Source organism: Coenobita brevimanus, chromosome 114 (assembly GCF_032717465.1).
Source record: "Coenobita brevimanus isolate Jiangsu-jjx chromosome 114, ASM3271746v2, whole genome shotgun sequence".
NCBI lineage: Eukaryota > Metazoa > Arthropoda > Malacostraca > Decapoda > Coenobitidae > Coenobita > Coenobita brevimanus.
The window spans coordinates 2,904,232-2,925,168 of record NC_137067.1 but is presented as its reverse complement, the minus strand read 5'-3'; the positions used below and the strand labels follow the sequence as shown (position 1 = coordinate 2,925,168).

Genomic DNA, 20,937 nt, shown 5'->3' with positions numbered 1-20,937 from the left:
ACTACATCAAGTGAGTGGATGATGGTCGCCACCACCTACCACAATAAATCAGTGGCAGAATAAAATGGCGGTGTTTACTAAAAATCATTTAATAATTTCAATGTATACATTCTCCCATAAACCTCAAAAAGACTGGCTACCTGGCAAGTCTCTGAAATAACATACAGAAAGACATTGTTCCCCCATGATGGAGCACAGTTGCCGACATAAATAACGATCCACCTCATAGCCGATAAATAACAAAACAGCAAGTGACAAATTTTAAGACTCAGTAATGTGATGTTCGTACCCTAACCAATTCCATAATACCGTGTTCATTCATTCATCGTCCCCTAACAAATTCCATGATAGTATTCAGTTTTCTAATTATTCAACTATAACAAGCCCATAGCCAGACTTTTCAAATGGAAGGGTATGTCGTTCTCTGGTGATACTGGACTTGCACAGCAGCCGGCTGGTCAGAGGTGTGCTGGATGCTTGCTATGGGGGTCTCGGTGTATGCATATGCAACACTGGGAGGCAGCACAAAAAGTCTGAACAAAGGAGAGTCTCTCTGCACTGATTTTAAAGAACAGACAATGAGGAAGTGAACATTTAGGCAAGTGGGGGGGTCGTCACACCCTCTGGACCCTCCTCCCCTGGCTACGGGCCTGTACAAAAGCCTATCAAGCTTAATAATTGAATGCTGTTTCGTAATTAAACCATTAGGCAGGTAAGGGGGTCGTTGCACTCTCTGGACCCCCCCTCCCCTGGTTATGGGCCTGTACAAGAGCCTAACAAAATAATACAGCGTTCAGTTTAGTAATTCTCGGACTATAACATGAAGCGATATTATTGTTCGGAACTGTACAATAATAACATATCTAAATTCTTCACTTGCATTCCACACAGGGATCAGTGTTAAAGAAAAGGTTAAGATTATCAAAGCTTATACACTCGGCATTTCTTTGACACATTACAGATTTTCTTTAACATTTCTTTGACACATTATGGACTTTCTTTAACATTTCTTTGACACATTACAGATTTTCTTTAACGTTTCTTTGACACATTATGGACTTTCTTTGACATTTCTTTGACACATTATTGGATTCCTTTGATAATTTTCTTTTACTTTGCTTTTTATGCCTTGCCATCCTAATTCCTCTTCTTTAGTGATTTAATTTTCTTGTTACACCCTGCCATCCTAACTCCTCTTCCTTAGTGATTTATTTTGCTTTTTACACCTTGCCATCCTAATTCCTGTTCCTCAGTGATTTATTTCTCTGATGTGATACTGTACTAAAAAAATAAATAAGTACAATACCAAGTTCTATAAACAAGTCAGTTCAGGATGTTCCCTAACACCTTTTCCTAAGTGATTTATTTTGCCTCTTACACCTTAGTGCCCTCATCTGTGTAATATAAATCCTTCTAATACTGCCATAATCTGCATAAATAACATACAAAAGGATATTAACCAGACATAGCCAAAAATAAATTGCTAAGGAAGAGGTGCTAGGGAATAAGGAATTTATATGTGGGGATTTATATGGTGGATTACCTTTATAAAACTGGTATTCTAAGCAGTTTCACCTAGCTTAACACCTCTTCCTAACTGATTTATTTTTTATGGAAAGTTAACATGATCTTGTACATTATTTATGGAAAGTATGGTGATATCAGAATGACTTACATAAAACAGGAGAGGATGGCAAGGTGTAATAAGGAAAATAAATCACTGAGGAACAGGAATTAGGATGGCAAGGTGTAAAAAGAAAAATAAATCACTGAGGAAGAGGAATTAGGATGGCATGGCGTAAAAAGCAAAATAAATCACTAAGGAAGAGGAATTTGGATGGCAATGTCAGGACCAACTTGTCTAGCCCCAGGTTCCTATGCTCCTCATGGGACAACATAGGATTGGGTGATGGATGGATGGACAGAGGTGTAAAAAGCAAAATAAATCACTAAGGAAGAGGGGTTAGGGAGCTTTAACCGACATGAATACGGATCTAAGGAACTTCATGGTCTTAAAATTGCCTTAACTCCCTCGATGCCCTTCAACAGGTTACTTAATCTCTGGAAAACACCCGGTATAAGCTTTGATAACCCAAACCTGTTCCAATTCTTCACACATGCATTCCAGTTCCACTAACTACATATATATTAAAGCTAACAATATACTCCTTGTGTCTATAGCAAAAACGAGACAGATGGAAGAGTATGAAAGCAAGAGTTCAAATGTTGCGACTGTAACCACGTGGAGAGGATGGAGTGAGAGACTAATGAGGAGAGTGTGAGTGAGCTGGAGGGGGAAGCTGAGGATGAGATGGAGGGATGCAGTGGAGGGGTATATGAGAGCGGGGTGTGAGCTTGGGGGAGGGCAATGAAATGGCAGGGGACAGACAACATGGAGGCAATTTGTTTGTGGCCACCCCTTACAGGATTACAGCATCTGGCTCTATCTGATATGCCAAAAACTTTCACCACATTCTGTAGCTTCACATAATAATAATAATAATGCAATGATAATAATGATCATAATAATAATAGTAATAATAACCTATCTATCTATAGCCAGGTGCCTTAATCCCGTAAGGGGTGGCCAAAAAAAAATCGCCTCCATGTCGCCCTGTCCCCTGCCATTTCATTGCCCTCCCCCCAACTTACACCCCTCTCTCTCATATACCTCTCTACTCTATCCTTCCACCTTATAATACCTTGTAACAATAATAATAATAATAATAATGATAATAATAATAATAATTTTGACTCCAACTATACATCATCCCATAGCTGTGGTAATAAGATAGGAAATCCAATACCAAACAAACAGATTATATTTTTTAGAAGCCTGTAACTTACTCATAAAGCAGTACTGGAAACACACAAATAATACAACACTTCAAGCAATAATATCTAATATAAAAAAACAGTAAGAAAAACAACAAAGACACTCCTCTGCTCCTTGAAAATAAAAATCCTTCGTTAGCTGTATATAAGAACAGCAAAAATAGACAGTAAACGTCCTCCAATCCAACCACCAATAATCCAATTATCCCAATACTCCGAATTTTTAAAGGCAAAATTTTTCAAAATTCTGGGGGGCTTTTTTCGAATTTTTGTTATTGTTTTTCCGAATTTTTCTGGGCTTTTCTCAATTATTTTTTTTCCCAAATTTTCCTGGGCATTTTTCGAATTCTTCTGGGCTTTATCTAAGGACTTATCTGGCTTGGACTTGCCCTTGCCCTTCAATGTACCTTTCTCCATTTATTCATCTACTGTTCTTTGCATTCCTGGCACCTAAAACAATAACCCATATCACTTTGTGTGTCTATTTAATGATCATGTACGTACTTCTAATGTTTTCAAAGGTCCCTCCCAACAGTTCAAAAAAAACAATAGTCCGAAAAAAATGAGTCCGAAAAAAATGATAGTCCGAAAAAAACAAGTCCGAAAAAACTAATAGCCCGAAAAAAAACACGATTGTCCGAAAGAGCCTCAGTCCCCTGCCATTCGGATTACAGGACTTTTACTGTATACGTGATATCCATAAGTGACATAGAAATTAATATAAAATTCTATGCAAACTTGTTCTATGGCATGAAGACTTGATTCTGGAAGGGGTGGCTACTAAAGGCTTCCATGACACCCGCTAAATTCATCATGCTGCCCTTTCTGTAACTCAAACCACCCTAATTCAAATACCTCTCCAGAACCGATATGAAGACACTGGTATCTATCTACAGCTGGATGCCTTAATCCCATAAGGGCTGGCCACAAACAAATCACCTCCATGTTGCCCTGTCCCCTGCCATTTCGCTGCCCTCTCCCCTGCTATACCAGGCACACATATTACCAAAGCCGTAAACCTGGAAATTAATAATGAAGATGATGCAGTTTTTAAGGTGACTCCCTAACATCTCTTTCTTAATGATTTATTTTTCAAACTACTCATTATTATCCCCTGGTTTGCTCCTTATGCCTTTTCAGTATCAACACAGATTGCATGAATAACACACAAGAATATAGTAACGGAGCAGAATCAGAAATAAACTGGTAAGGAAGAGGTGTTCGTACGCTTCCTGACCACATAAGAATACAGTGACAGAGCAGATTCAGAAATAAATTGGTAAGGGAGAGGTGTTAGTAAGCTTCCTAACCATACTCACCAGATACCCTTCCTGACCACCTAACTCCCCTGCGAAGGCCTCAACACACACACGTCTGGTCAATGTGTGTCTACCATCGGTGCTCCAAATACAAAACCATACACCATGTCACCATTGCTTCTATCTAATAAAAATCAATCTGAAACCAGTATACAAATCTGAAACCAGTACACAAATCTGAAACCGGTATACAAATCTGAAACCAGTATACACATCTGAAACCAATATACAAAAACGTGTACATCTATCACGCGGTTTCATGGCGGTCTTTTTCCGAGACCTCGATGCAATTCCCAACTTTTTTCTTTTCATATCAGTTGACCTGCTTGTTAAATAAATGACCCATGAACTGCATATTTTCATTACTAATTCCATTACTCATTTTTCTGCTACATTCTCCAAGATTAGTAATGTGCTAATTTTAAAGCTTCCATTTTATTACGGATCAAATGGTCTTAGTAGCTGATGCAGAAGATAATTGTCACTGTTCATCATCATCACCATCATTATCATCATCTTCAAAATCATCACCATCGTCACCCACATCATAATCCTCCTCCTCCTCCTCCTCATCATCATCTTGATAATCATCACCATCCTTTTCCTCCTTCACCTCCTCCTCCTCATCATCACCACCACCTCAAATTACGGTAGCGCTGTACAGAAATTATAAGACAGTCAATCATGTCCATCACCAATACTATCCTATCCTCTTATGGACCCAAATTTCATACATATAAATCACCATCATCGTCATCCAGACCTCCTTTCCCACCCTATGGCAGGGTAAAGAGTAGCAACAGCCAGACAGCCTAAGTTTGCCCAGTTCAATAGGCCACACTTCCATTCACTCATCGTTCAAGCCCACAGAATCCTGGCCCCATCACACAGGCTAAAAAATTTCACCAAGTTCTGTAGCTTCACAATACCTATCTGACAGAGCCAATCTGAACACTGTCACATTAAAAAGGGGCGCCAAATCCCTAGTTATGCACTTCTCACAATATTCATCCAGCCAGCTCAGTCTCTTGTCAGTCCCCTAGCCTCACCGACTTTCATACCTCTCTTCCTCACACACTCATCTACCATATCCCTCCACCTTCTCCTCAGCCTACCTCGCCTTCTTCCTCCTTCAAATTCGCTCCGATATACCTTTATCACCAATCTATTGTTATCCATTTCCACATGACCATACCATCTTCAATGCCCTAAGTCTTTCCAAAATTTCCAAAGCTACATAAAACCATCCAGCGCTAGAAATTTAGAAGCAGAAAGAGCCGCCATTAGGTGACCAAGGCTGATGCAAGTTAGAGCCTTTACAAACAAAACGATAGTACTAAGAATAAAGGCTTGTAAAAATTAAATGATCGTACAAAGAATACAAGCTTGTATAAATGAAATGATAGTACCAAGAATAAGGGCCGGTGCAGGTTTATATCCAAGGGGTGGTTGGGGTTTATTGCTCATGTAATGCCACTCAGGGATGGGTGAGGCTGGTCGCTCGCTTAAATGTCAGGACCAACTTGCCTAGCCCTAGGCTCCTACATTCCTCATGGGGCAACATATGATTAGATGATGGTCATGATGATGATGATAAACGAAACGACAGTACCAAGAATAAGGGCTTGTATAAACGACACGATAGTACTAAAAATAAGGGCTTATATAAATGACACGACAGAACTGTACCAAGAATAAGGGCTTGTATAAATGACACGATAGTACCAAGAATAAGGGATCATAGTCTCAGAGGTTAAGGAAGCTCCCTAACACCTATTCCTTAGTGATTTAATTTTGGAAATGGTTGGTTAATATCCTTTTGTACATTATTTATACAAAGTGTGTTGATATTAAAAGGATTTATGTAGCATAGAAGAGGACTGTAAGGTGTAATAAACAAAATAAATCACTTAGAAGAGTACGGTGATGTTAGAAGGATTTATGCAACAGAAAATGACAGTGAGGTGTGATAAAACAAAATAAATCACTTAGGAAAAGATGCTAGGGAGCCTCCTTAACCAACAAGAACACAAGTCACGGTATGAGCCATCCTCACGTCGAATGAAGAAGGGGTGTTTTATTACAGACCATGGTGGCAAGTCACTCCTGTTTTGCTCCCAGGAAGGTCTATGCCTCAGTCCCAACTCTCCCAGTCCTCACTCTGTAAAAAAAAAATAATAATAATATTAATCTATCTATCTATCTATTGCCAGATGCCACAATCCCGCAAGGGGTGGCCATTTGTTTTATGGGGAGGGGCACTAACCCTAATAATAATAATAATAATAATAATAATACAGTAATGATAACTGTTAAAAAAAACAATAAAATAATAGTTAAAAAAAAAATAATAATAATAATAAAAAAGCTATGATGCAAGTAATAAGTTTGTATACTAAATTTAACATCATCACCATCATCATCCAGACCTCCTTTCCCACCCCAGGGCAGGGTGAGGAGTAGCAACATCCAGACTACCCAAATTTGCCCAGTCCAATAGGCCAGGCTTCCATTCACTCACCATTCAAGCCCCCCGAATCCTGGCTCTATCTGATACGCCAAAAACATTCACCACATTCTGTAGCTTTACATAAATGTATCTGATAGTCAATCTGGACGCTGTCACGTTAAAAAGGAGTGCCAAATCTCTGATCATAATAATAAAGCTAAGATGCAAGTAATAAGAAGTTTATATACCAGAACTAAATTTAACACACTAATTCAAATACAACTCTGTGGACTAAATCAAAGCTTGAGCTACATCGTGGATCCTTATTTTAGGCACTCTGATTTCTTATGCATCTTTGTCACTAAATCACAAATGGAATACCCTCCTGCCAACACAAATCTAAATACAACATGCATATTTACACACAGACAATGTAACAAAATGGAAGAAATGAGAGATTAACGCACATATCGCATGACTACACAACAGAAACTCACAAGACACCCAGACGCATAACCACCACACAGTATCAACCCCTGTACAAAAATATCCCACCTCCACACCTTCCCACACCAGCAATGAAAAAACACCTACAAACTTCACACACTAGGCTCTACGACACACAACCTCCCTTACAACCTTAACGCACTGGGCAGAACAACACCTTAGTCACACCATATTACAAGCCCCCCCACTCCCTCCCTTTCTGACATCCGCCCATCATAGGTGTCCTTAAATGATCAGGTATACTCATACTCTAACTATCTATCTATTGCCAGACGCCTCAATCCCATTTGGGGTGGCCACAAACAAATCGCCTCCAAGTCACCCTGTCCCACTTATACTCAATTTTTTTTTATCAAGGCGAAGATTCACTTACCTGATTGGTGATGATTGGTGGACTGCTTCATGTCCAAATAGCATCATTGTATTTCAGATAATTACTTTTCGATTCACATTACCAGTAATTGTTTGAAATACAACAATGTTACTTGGATATGTTGCATTCAACCAATCATCATCAACCTGTCCAGTGCATCTTCACCTCGGTAAAAAAAAAATGAGTGTGGTCAGGCTTTGAGAACATCACCCAGCCCTCCTCACCTACTAGCTTAGATGCAGGCAGGCTGGAAACACAGATGACATGTGCCCTGCTGTAGATTTGATGCACACACTACAACACACATAATGAGGCACTGCATAACACACACTAGCACACATACACCACATAACACATACAGCATCACACTACCACACAGATACATCAACAGTGTAAGGGACCTACGGGACAACCCCACAGGAGTGCTTGCTTACCTGTGGTTGACGGGTCTGCTTGATCATATGGACTGGGATTCAGCAGCAACAACAATGCCTTTCCAAAACTACAGAAAAACATCCAGAGACAGCACGGACAGAAACAAATGATGCTAGAGATCAAGCAGTGTGGACAGCTGCCATCAGGTGACCAAAGCCAGCACATGGAGGCGTGTTGGTGCCTTTATAATGAGCGAATGAACAGTCATTAAGCGATGTCACACAACCCACTGAATATTGATGGATACGTGACATCAATTTCCAACATAACCAAACATCATTACTACTTCAATGGTCACTGCTCTTCTGAACTGTCTGCTTGCATCCCTCCTCCATTTGGCAACACAATCTCACCCACTTTCTGTCCAACTCCCTAATGCAAGAGTTAACCGTTACTCCCAGTCCTTCATGTATGCAACAGGTCAACTCTGGAACTGTCTCCCTCTGTCTGTATTTCCCACTGCTTATGACCTCTAGTTATAACACAAGAGATCAGGCATCTCAAAATACACAGATCTTGAATTTAGCTCTCTTTGTTTATTTTTCCCTTGGAGAGAGAGAGAGAGAGAGAGAGAGTGATTGTGTATGTGTGTGTGTGTGTGTGTGTGTGTGTGTGTGTGTAAGTTTAAATCTTCAAACATTCAACTGTGACTTACTTTTGAATCGTCAGTCTTGTCCTTCTTCTTGTCTTTGTCTGAAGTCGAGGAGGCTTGTGATCCGGCTGCATCTGTGGCCTCTACCTTCTCCCACTCATCCTCATTGCTCTCTGAAAATACAGCATTATCACCATCACCACCACCACCACCAGCACTACCATCATTATCATCACCACCACCACCATCATTATCATTGTCATCATCACCACCTCCACCACCAGCACTGTCATCACCACCACCATCATCATTATCATCACCACCACCACCACCACCACCATCATTGTCATCATTACTATCACCACCCCCATCATCATTATCACCACCACCACCACCATCATCATTGTCATCACCACCACCACCAACATCACTATCATCAACATCCCAATCTCTCTTTTCTACCCAATGATGGACTGAAGTGCGGCCTGAAATACACAAGGATATTCGCTCCCTGACTGTGAAATTCAGGGACGAACTTCATATTTAATTCCATCTGTGGCCCCAACTTTCTCGTATCCATCGTTCTTACTCTAACATACAAATGTGAACTCTGGCTTTGAACTTTAGGGCTGATGTTGATTATATTATGAGGAGGGAAGGGAAGGGAAGGGAAGGGAAGGGAAGGGAAGGGGAGGGAAGGGAAGGGAAGGGAAGGGAAGGGGAGGGAAGGGAAGGGAAGGGGAGGGGAGGGAAGGGGAGGGGAGGGGAAAGAGGAGAAGAGAGGAGACAAGAGGAGAGAGGAGAAAAAGAGCAGGAAATCAGTCACAAGCTCTCACAGAAACTCAAAGAAAAAAGCAAAAGCCAAAGAAGCACACATGCATAAAAAAGAAAAAGAAAAAAAGTGACATCAAGAAAACACATGCATATTATTTTTGAGTTGGTATTAACACTACTCAGAATCTCCCAAAATGTGCATACCTGATAATCAAAAAAGGAGAAAGGGCAGACATGCATGGAAAAAAAAGTGGCCATGAAAATACTGTACTGTGCAAATTCCTGAGCTACTATGCACAATCTTCATCTCCAAAAGCTGTGCACACCATATAAGCTTAGTTAACCCCTTCAAATTAATATCTATCTATCTATCTATCTACTGCCAGATGCCATAATCCTGTAAGGGGTGGCCATCTGTCTGAGTTATTTGTTTTATGGGGAGGGGCACTAACCCTCCACCAACCCACTTGCTGACATGTAGGGAACACATGTGGTTTGGTTATATGGTTACCACCCAGCGCTGTAAATGGTACCTTTGTACTTTATTCCTGCTCCCACTACACAATATTACTAAAATTACGAAGATCAGGTAGTAAAGGAGTGGTAAAGGAGTCAAGGAAGGCCATATCCAACCAGTCCATTTAAAAAGCCACTCCTGAGGTGAATAAAACTGAACAGGAATAATACGGGAAACACATCATCAGTAAAGAGGTCAGTAATACATGCAGGTTCCTCTCTACAAACATCCACTATACGAAATACTGATGTGAGGATAGGCAAGTTAGACGCAAACTCGGTAAGCTAGCAGTCAGTTAACAATCTATCTATAGCCAGATGCCTTAATCCCATAAGGGGTGGCCACAAACAAATCGCCTACATGTCACCCTATTCCCTGCCATTTCACTGTCCTCGACTCAGCTCACACCGTCCTCCCTCACATTATAATACAATAATAATAATAACCTAAGAGTTTTGTTGTCAACCTACACTAATGCATGCAAGGAGAAGCATTTATTAACAACAGGGTATTACTATCACCATTACATCAGTTGCATACAAAATTTACACACTTCTGCATTACCATATACAGCATACACTCATACATCATGTACATATTTATTACAGGGATGGATATGAACAAGCACAGACACATAAAAATACATCATTATTTACATATTTACAAAATTTCCACCTGTACAAACTGCTCTTGAACTCTGAACAGAAGGACCCAGGAAGGAAAATACATGAAAATAGTTGTCAAGATATGTAAGCCTTTAAGAAAATACTGTACTGGCAATATTGGAATACTGTACTCTGCGCACCAACGGAAATGGCAGAAAGGGAGGAAAAGAGCTTCCACACAATCATCCCTTGTTTTCTGCGGAGGTTACGAAACAGACCCAAGCATGAAGTGAAAATCCGTGAATAACAAAGGCTCTAAACACCCATGATAAGAAAATCCGTGGATATACGAAGTCCGTAAAAAGTGAAATGTGACCCCAAGCTTAAGCCACACAATTGTCACTCTTGGGGTGGTATTCTAGTGTGGTTAGGAGGCTTACTAACATCTGTTCCTCACTGGTTTATTCCTGATTCTGCTCAATTACTATATTCTTGTGTGTCATTCATGCAAGCTATGTTGATATTGAAAAGACATAAGAAGCAAACCACAGGATATTAATGAGTAGTTTGGAAAATAAATTATTAAAGAAGAGGTGTTAGGGAGCCTCCTTATGCCCTAACCTCTGCCATTTTGCTGCCCTCCCCCAAATGTACACCCCCTGTCTCTCATATAATCTTTTTGCTACATGTACAATAGTGACATGATTTTATGATTTACAACACAAAATGTGATGAAAATGCAGCAAAAATTTACAATACAGTATCTTTTGAATCTATCTATCTACAGTTTGATGCCTTAATCTATTTAATAAACCGCATATCAAACATTAAACACACTGGGATCATTTCTTCAAACATTATTTATTAGGGTAAGAAAAACAGCATAGACATATTATTTTTTTTTTTAATGCAAGGAAGAAGGAACCAAAGGCCAAGAGCCTGCAAGATTGTTCCCTTCAAGAAAAAAACAAGAAAAAAGAGAGCCAAATTCAAGATCCATTCATTTCTAAATGCCTGGACACACTGCATTTGAAAGACTGGAGGAGGCCAATTTGAACCACCCACTCAAAACACTAATGGTTCAACGAGACACAAATTTACCTGTTGACGAGGGTGAAGGCTTACTGGAAGTCTCAGAGGTCTTGGTCAGATCCACCTTTAGTTCCCCCAGCATCCCTGTATTGGCCTCTGAGCTCTCCTTTCGTGAGCCTGCATCTTTGTTCTTGTTCCCAGTGGTTGGTTGATTTTCCGAGCTGCTGTTACTCCTGCCTTTCTCCTCACACTCGCGCTGGTAATCCTCAAGTAACTGGTTTTGCATTTCCTCAGGGATTTCCACATCACCGCCGAAGTCTTCATCTGCGAGGGGAGCACCACCACACCACCTGCCATTACTACCCTGGCCCTCTCTTATGCACAAAGCAAGGCAACTACCACTGAGCATAGCGACAATGGCAACTTAAGGAGAGCTACATATATAGGCAAAAAGTGTGCAGTGTGCCTTGTTGCTGAGCTTGTTAACCCCTGAAGTCCAAGGATGAGTCACCAAAGACATTGTCAGGCATCACTTATGGCAATATAAAGACATGTACACCCGGCAAACATTCCACCTGGACCACCTAAATGTGATACAAGTACTGTAATGTGACAACACTGTGTTTCATTTTGTTTATCTACAATGTGCTTGCATGCATCAGCCTTCGTCACCTAAGGGCAGCTCTCCATGCTGCTCAATCTCTGGCAACCTCCCTATTCAATCCCTTATTCCTGAGGTCACACTCTATGACCATGGTCTTGTTCAGCCAGCCTCTCACAACCCTACCCCCGAAGTTAACACCTCTCACCCTCCACGCCCAAATGCCATCCTTCAATCTCTCCACATACCACAAAATAGTGGGATTTAACTCTCCTTCCTTAGTAAACCTAAATCAGTCTCATACACACACACACACACACACACACACACACACACACACACACACACACACACACACAGAGCTGCCAAGTGACCCACATCTCATATAAAAGGCAGTCCAGGTGGAATGTGTGCCGGGTGTACCAAGACAGAGGGCATTCTTTAAGACCATATCCAACCCAAACAATCTGGGAAGAGTTACGATGCGATTAAAAATAATTATCAGGCTTTAGCTGGAATAAAGTAATAGACACAGCCATGGTGAGGGGTTAAAAGACAATAGTATAATAACATAGTGCAAGCATTGTGTTGAAGGCTTGTTGCAGCACATACATACCCATTAAAACTCTAACTGTGCAGCAGCAGAGTACACTGAGTAAAAATATATCTATCTATAATCAGACGCCTTAATCCTGTCAGGGGCGGCCAGAAACAAATCGCCTCCATGTCCCCCTGTCTCCCGCCATTTCGCTGCCCTACCCCCAGCTAAGATCCCCTCTCTCATAAACCTCACTACTCCATTCCATATCTCAACCCCAGTCTCCCCCTCCACCTCACTCACATACACTCATCAGTCTCTCACTCTCCATCCTCTCCACATGGCCAAACCACCTCAGTTTTTTCTCCTAGCGTTTTCTACCTCATCCTCCATAATTAACTCACTGCTTGATTTTGGATTACATGAAGGGAATGATATAAACAGAATTACTACTACTGCTCTTGTGAGGATATTACTACACTACCAAAAAAGCTAAAAAAAATAAATAAATACATAAATAAATTAAATAAAAACTCGAAGCTTCATCTACCAGTCCTTCTCAAAACAGCAAGAGATTATTTCTATATACGGTATCTTTTGTGGACGGTGTTACTACTACTACTACTATAACTACTACTGCTACTACTACTACCACTACTGCTATTACTACTGCAACTACACATCATCATCATCCAGACCTCCTTTCCCACCCTAGGGCAGGGTGAGGAGTAGCAATGTCCAGATAGCCTAAGTCTGCTACTACTACTATTACTACTACTAATCATAATCATTACCAACAACAAAACTAATAATAATAATAATAATATAATAACTGTAACAATACTATGATTACTACCACTACTACTACAACTACCACCGCCACCATACTGCTACTACTACCACTAATATACAACACCTACCACCACTACCACTCCTCCTCCTACCTTCATCCCAAATTAACTCCGGATCAGCGCTGGCTTTCTCGGCCCTCTCCTTCAGCATCTGTCGCAATTCCTCTGCCGTCTCCAGCTGCTGCACCTTAAAGAAGTATCGATGCCAAAAGACTACATGCGAGACCTGGAGACAGAGAAATTATAGAGGGATTATCCATTTGAAGATATTATGAACGAATTAACGCATACAAGCACGTACAGATACATGCTCATAAACACTGGCTCACACATAAACACACACACATACACACATTATCCATTCTTGGCATTACGAACCAACCAAAACACACACACACACACACATTCAAATTATCCATTCTAAACATTATGAACCAACTCAAACACATACACAGACACACACACACTAACCTGCGCCGGTACAAGTGTGGTATAATGTTGTCTGAGAGGCTGGTTGTTCACAAGGAGGTCTGAGAGTTGTGCCTGTCGTGATTCCAAGTCAAAGGTCGCCAGCCAGGCCTCGTACTGGCCCTCGTCACCCTCGGGATCCGTCAGGTAAGTGGCGGGATCCTGGGACACTGCGTATATCGCTGCCTGTACAAATATATCATCATAATCATCATCAATCAGACCTCCTTTCCCACCTTAGGGCAGGGTGAGGAGTAGCAATGTCCAGGCAACCCAAATTTGCCCCATCCCAGGGACCATGCTTTCATTCACTCATCATTCAAGCCCCCGGAATCATGGCTCTATAAGATACACCCAAAACTTTCACCACATTCTGTAGTTTCACATAAATGTATCCGAGAGTCAATATGTACATACAGTAAATGAATATACAAAAATGAATATATACCGTACAAATAAATCTATCTACCAACTGCCAGATGCCATAATCCCATAAGGGGTGGCAGTTTGTCTTTAAGTTAGCTGTTTTACGGGGCGAGGAACTAACCCTCCACCAACCCACTTGTTGACACGCAATGCTGGCATGTGGGAGGTAAGCTCTACCCAGTCACAATTAGCCCAAGACATGCTGTGGTGGAAAACTCATAAGGGCTTGAAATTTGGCAAGGTAAGTATTAGGCAGTGTGTCCCTTTGTGCCTATGCCTCACTCCTGTTTAATTGACACTGGGTAGTGGGTCAGTACTCCTCAGGAACTGACATACTGAGCTTGTTTACCCCCTATGGTGTGGGATATCAATTTTGGCCATGTGCACTTTTAGCTACTGGGTGCAAAGAATAAGGAAACCAAAATATTGCTATTATTATTATTTTTACACACACACACACACACACACACACACATACACACACACACACATACACACACACACACACACACACACACTGTACCTGGAGCCTGTTCAGTATAACAGGTTGTTGGTTGCGGATAATAATAGCCTCCTGGTCACCATCGTCGGGTGGAGGAGTAAACACCTCAGCCACGTGACTTAAAAACCCACTCATGCTCTTCTTCATGTTACTTGCCGTGCTGTCGTCTTCATCCAGCTGCCAAGATCACAACAATTAGTCAACAAGGAAGGAAATATGACACCTGGAACTGTGTCTATCTATCTATTGCCAGACGCCTCAATCACGCAAGGGGTGGCCACAAATAAATCGCCTCCATCTCGTCCTGTCCCCCGCCATTTCACTGCCCTGCTCCCAGCACCCCCCCCCCCTCTCTCATATACCTCTCCACTCCATCCCTTCATCTCATCCTTGGCCTCCCCCTTCCTCTCCCCCCCTCCACCTCACTCACAAACACTCTCCTCATCAGTCTCTCACTCTCACTGTGTACGCATTTGAAATAGTGAAAAGTGAACTGGTATGCTGGTAAATGGCTAAAATTCTGGTACCATAAGTTTGCTGTATGAACCACAGTGTGTTATAATGGACACCCTTCCCTCTAATTATTCCGATTTAAGGGGATTTTATTGTAGCAGTAGTAGTAATAAAGGCAGCAGCAGCAGTATTGGTAGTAGTAGTAGCAGTAGTATCGGAGGAGAGCAGAATGAAACTCCCTTCTCCTGCAATCCACCATCCTCCTTTCATGGGACAGGAAAGGGGGTTGACGGATGTTTGTATAACTGAGCAATCGTCTGGCTACAAAAGTACCACTATATGCAGGTGTCTCACTTCAGGACCAGGATATTTGCACAACATACACACATCAGGCATCACTTTCATAATCAACACTAGCCTCATCTGTCTCTCTGCGTCTCCACAGAACTCATCACATTACTTAAACACCTCAAGGCATACTGTCAATGTACCCACCCAGAGTGTCCATCATACTACTTAAACACCTCATACTGTCAATGTACCCACCCTGAGTCAGTCCATCATACTACTTAAACACCTCATACTGTAAATTTACCCACCCTGAGTTTCTCCTTAAGGGTGCTGGCTGTAGAGGATACGACTGAAGACGCCTCCTCACTCACCACCTTGGTAAATTCATCAATGTCTTTCTTCACAAACTCCAACACCTCTGATGACTGAGACACCACCTGGTAGCAAAAACAGTACCGCTATACACCTGTCACATTAACCTGGCCTAAAACTAACATCTCTATCTTCTATCTATCTATCTACTGCCAGATGCCTTAATCCCGTAAGAGGTGGCCACAAATAAATCGCCTCCATGTCGCCCTGTCCCACGCCATTTCATTGCCCTCATCCCAGCTCACACCCCCCTCTCTCATATACCTCTCCACTCCATCCTTCCATCTCATTTCTATCTTGAAAGTTGAATTATAACCCAAGATGAAAACTACAATGTGGTGCCCGTCACGAAGAAATAACGAAAATAGTAGCTCCAGTAAATCCTCACAATAAGGGACTAATTGGGGCCCAAGCCATTCCCAAAAAAGCAGCATCTGGACTTCCCCCTGCTAACCCAGACTTCTTCTGATATATCAAACATTAGTCCAGATCACACCAACGGTTTTTAAACTGTTTTCACTATCACTGCAGTACTGTGCTGTATTGTACATTCACTACATTAATCAAATGGTATAATATATATAATAATACTGTACTATACACTGATAAACAAGTCTTTTATTTACCTTACTGTGGCGAACAAAGCTGAACTGGTCAGGCAGCCCAGACTGCTTCTGACTTTAATGTAATTTTTTTAATATACGGCATAAGTATTTAGTTTGGTAGATCCTCGATTCCAATAAAAGTGAATTCCGGCATACTGATGTCCATTATATTAAGGTTTTACTGTACAGTAGAAGTCCGATTTTTCGGCATCTATGGGACCAGGCAAGTGCCGAAAAATCAAAATTGTCGAATTATCAAAAACCCTACCCACTCAGTACCTTATATGTTTCGGTGAACACTATCATCACTACTCATATCATTACAAATGTGTTTGGAGAGAGTACTGTATACTGTTTGATACTGTACAATACTGTAATGAATACAGTACTATACATGAATATGAAAAATAAAGAAATTAGTGAACATACTGTATATAAATGTAATGATACAGTAGGCCTACAAGTTCACATGCACTTACCTAAACTTATAGTAGGTTCCTTATTTACATATGTACAACAGAAGGGGTTGATTGGAGTCTGCTACTGCTGGAAGAAGTCCCCAGCAGTAGAGGAGATGAAAAAAATAGGAAAATCTGCCGAACGATCAGAGATTTTCGTAAATGGGACTATTTCTCAAAACTGCCGAAATGTCAGATTTGCCGGGGAATTGGATGCCGAAAAATTGGACTTTTACTGTATATCCCTTTCACATTAACCTGACCTAAAATCGATATCTCTCTATCCTCAAAGCTGAATTATAACGCAAAACCACAATATGGTGCCAATCACAAAGAAATAACAAAACTAGCGCTGTTAGATGCCATTCACATTAACTTGGCCTAAAACTGATCTCTCTCTTGCTTGAATGCTGAGCTATAACATGAAATTAACACTACAATATATATATATATATATATTTTTTGAAGGAGGTAGGAACCCAAGGCCAGAAACCCACAAGACTGTTCCCCCCATGATGACATAAAAACAAGTGGTGCTAATCACAAAGAAGTGCTATGGGAAGGATGTAGAAGCATGGTATTTTCCTTACCGACCACTGAACTTTGTGAAATAAGCTGCAAAAGGAGAGAAAAAAGACAATTCTACCATGTTACACTGGAAGAAGAACACTGTATTAATAATCTCTAGGTAGTATATGGATGGCTATTACCAACCCTGGGAGTTACTATGGAAGTTTACCGTGTGTGAGTGTGGCACCAACCTTCGTAAAAAGTTGTGTAATCATCACCCTCTTGCTGGAAATATTTACCCACAACTAGGCTACAGATATCATCATCATCATCACCATCCTCTTCCTCTTCCTCATCATCACCATTACCTCATCATCATCATCACCTCCTCCTCCTCACCATAATCATCATCATCATCCATTTCCTCATTATTATTATTATCCTCATCATCATCATCATCATCATCGCCTCCATCTTCTTCCTCCTCCTCCTCATCTCCATCCTCCTCCTCCTCCTCATCTTCACCATCCTCCTCCTCCTCATCCTTCTCTCTCTCTTACCTTGTTTTTTGCATCCTGCAGCCACCCCCACCAGCTCCCATCACCACCACCTCTGTTGAACACAAAGTTAGTCATAATCATCATCATCATTATAATCACAATCATCATCATAATCATCACATTACCATATAAAATTCTCCTGATCATTAAAACTTCAAACTGTAGGTCTTAAATTCAAATAAAATTAAACTAACCAAAATAGCCATTAACAGTAATTTACGAAAAACAGTACAGTAATATACGAAAAAACAGAAGAGTATGTTGTTACCACCATTCTCCCGTGTTCTTCTAAACGGTGAACCCAGTGGACTGGAGACTTATTTATTTTATTTTATTTTTTAAGGCAAGGAAGAAGGAACCAAAGGCCAGAAGCCCAAAGAAAAAAATATAAACAAAATAACATCCTGCTTTCAGGGCACTGAGGAGTATTGTAACTGAGGGAAATCTGTATAAGTAGGCAGGTGAGGCACTCCATTACACCAGTGCCACCACATGAAGGCACCAGCAGCACCACAATAAGGGTACCTACTGGAGTGGGATGCCTTCACGTACTGGCACTAGTATGAAGAAGTGGCGGAACTGCCAGGCCACACAAAAGTCCCTATCCCCTGAAAGGATGATGGTTGACTGTGGAAAATGGTAACTATGACCTGTAGTTAATAGGTTGACATTCATATATGCCTAGGATTGCAACTACTATTACTATACTCCTGTTACTCTTATATGGCCTAGATTTTTTACCCTCCACAACACATATCTGAGTTTAGTGGTAGAAAATGACTATACTATAGCTCTCCATCCTCTCCACAGCACTTCTTCTTGACTAGCATCTTGTTCTAATATTGTTACAACTTAGCATTCAAGATGGAAGGATGGCAATTTTAGGCCAAGTTAGAATAAAAGGAGCATACCACCATGGATAAGTAAACTGATGGTGTATTGAAAAGGTGTTGGTGATTGTTATCAGTTGCATAGAGCAGTTGTGATATCGCTTACCCATAGAACAAGGCAATGGCTCCATCCTGATAACAACTGCACACGAAGGACACAAGAACGTTATAAGACACCAAAAAAATATACACTAGATATGATACCCAATAATCTACAGTATTTTAATCTTTTAATTCTATGCTAACTTAACCTTGCCTGATCTGCTACATATACCCTAACCTACTCTAATTTTACCTAACCTCTCTACCCAGCCCTACCTTACATAACATCATGATATTTCTCATAAAATAATGCAATGACTCCATCCTGACAGCAACTACACACACACACACACAAATTTATAAACCAATCCTTCTTTGTCCCATTAAAAGTGTACAAGCCTAGAGCTAGACAACTCATTCCTGACATATAAGGAAAGGGTGACCAGCCTCATTTCCCCTTGAATAGCATTATGTAAGCAATAAACCCCACCCTCAAGGCCCCATCCACTCGAAGCATCTTAACCCAGACCACCAGGTGTCAACAAAAGTTCCTGAGCAGAATTACATCAGGAAAAGCCCATTTTGTTTTATCAGCTCTCCCATCCTTCCATACTGAATCAAATACTATACTGTACTGCTTTTTATTTGTAAGCAAAATTTATATACACTGTGAAAATCGTCGAGGAATAACACACATACACACACACACACACACAAAAAAAAAGACGTGTTCGACCTGGAGGATGAAAAGCAGTTTGTTAGTCATCTGAAAGTGGCCTTGTTATTGCATAAAAAAAAACGCTCCTTCAATCACATACCGCCAGCATCCCCAATTTTCATAAATTCATTGATCCAATATCTATCCACCTACAACAACACTAGGTAATATAATGATGGCTAAAGAGTTAAAGGTGAATAACTTACATAGGTTAGATTACACAAAGTCATCAGAAACTGGCCTTCTTGTTTCTTTAAAACAAACATTTACTAAACTTGATAACCTTACCCATCTCAATTTTAGCACATTTATCAATCCAAAATCTATCCACCAGCAATAAGATTATCAAATATAATGTTGGGTAAGAAGAATATTAAGACAAATACGTAATAGTAATAGTCTATTACCCCTCAGCCATCCTGCCTTCTGCTGTCGTGTAAACATTGACTTTGCTGACATCTGGTGGCCATTTTCGTAACCCGCTATTTTTAAAAACCCCAGAAGAGAGCTTAATGTCATTTTACATCGTGTCACTATGGAAAAATTACCTATCTGAATGGTTAGTGTTGCTGGCCAAGCAAAACTAGCAGCCCGATAGCACCAAATGTCGAATCTTGATGCGGACAGGTGTGCATTTATTTTACGTAGGTTGGTAGGTAAGATGTGTACCTGGGAGAGGTAACCTGAATGATTCATAGTGGATAACTACCCGTGCCACGGGCTCAAAGCCGGCTATGGCAATGAGCACCGTGGTCAATCGCCCCGTAGCGTCTGTCCCCACCATCATCTTCATCTGCATATTACCCTTGCTCCATATTCCTTCGTTAGCCTACTCCCCTTTCTTCGTTTTTCCTCTATATCCCTGTATTTTCTCCTTTCTTAATTCACTTCATAGGAAAAACATGGGAAGGACAGAATATATGGTGGCTTTGGATATTCCTAGCACATCTTCCTTACTGATTTATTCTGCAACATTACATCTTCATATCTCTTGTATGTTACTGATGCAAACTATACCGACATTGACAGCCTATATATAACAGAGGGACAAAACAAATTGCAAAGAAACACTACGAAGCCTCGTATGTCACATATAGCCTATATAAATATATTTGATCTGAGTAAATCGTAAAACTGCAAGTCTAGTATGATAAACAGAAATGCTGAACATGTCTCCTCTTATCGTTTTGCTGCATCAACTGTCTGGGACTGTT

The 20,937-nt window shown here is 40.8% G+C and overlaps 2 protein-coding genes across 2 annotated transcripts in view; one reads left to right on the top strand and one right to left on the bottom strand.

Annotated features, from left to right (window-relative positions):
- LOC145418420 (uncharacterized) overlaps positions 1 to 20,937 on the top strand; it is a 367,504-nt gene that overhangs the window by 332,656 nt on the left and 13,911 nt on the right. The window lies entirely within an intron of this gene.
- On the bottom strand, positions 3,602 to 20,148 carry LOC145418422 (BSD domain-containing protein 1-like). Its single transcript, XM_080286836.1, has 9 exons — positions 20,131 to 20,148; positions 18,074 to 18,125; positions 15,877 to 16,005; positions 14,846 to 15,001; positions 13,900 to 14,082; positions 13,522 to 13,654; positions 11,508 to 11,762; positions 8,574 to 8,683; positions 3,602 to 6,315 (listed from the first exon to the last, which is right to left on the bottom strand). The coding sequence occupies exons 1-9, from the start codon at positions 20,139 to 20,141 to the stop codon at positions 6,289 to 6,291; spliced, it is 1,056 nt and encodes a 351-aa protein (XP_080142962.1). The 5' UTR covers positions 20,142 to 20,148; the 3' UTR covers positions 3,602 to 6,288.

What these genes read in the sequence shown, in the direction of transcription:
- LOC145418422 (XM_080286836.1), bottom strand. An exon ending in CCCTTAAGGAGAAACTCAGG is followed by an intron (nt 15,002 to 15,876) that starts GTGGGTAAATTT and finishes TGATCTTGGCAG; the next exon opens with CTGGATGAAGACGACAGCAC. An exon ending in CCACACTTGTACCGGCGCAG is followed by an intron (nt 13,655 to 13,899) that starts GTTAGTGTGTGT and finishes CTCTGTCTCCAG; the next exon opens with GTCTCGCATGTAGTCTTTTG.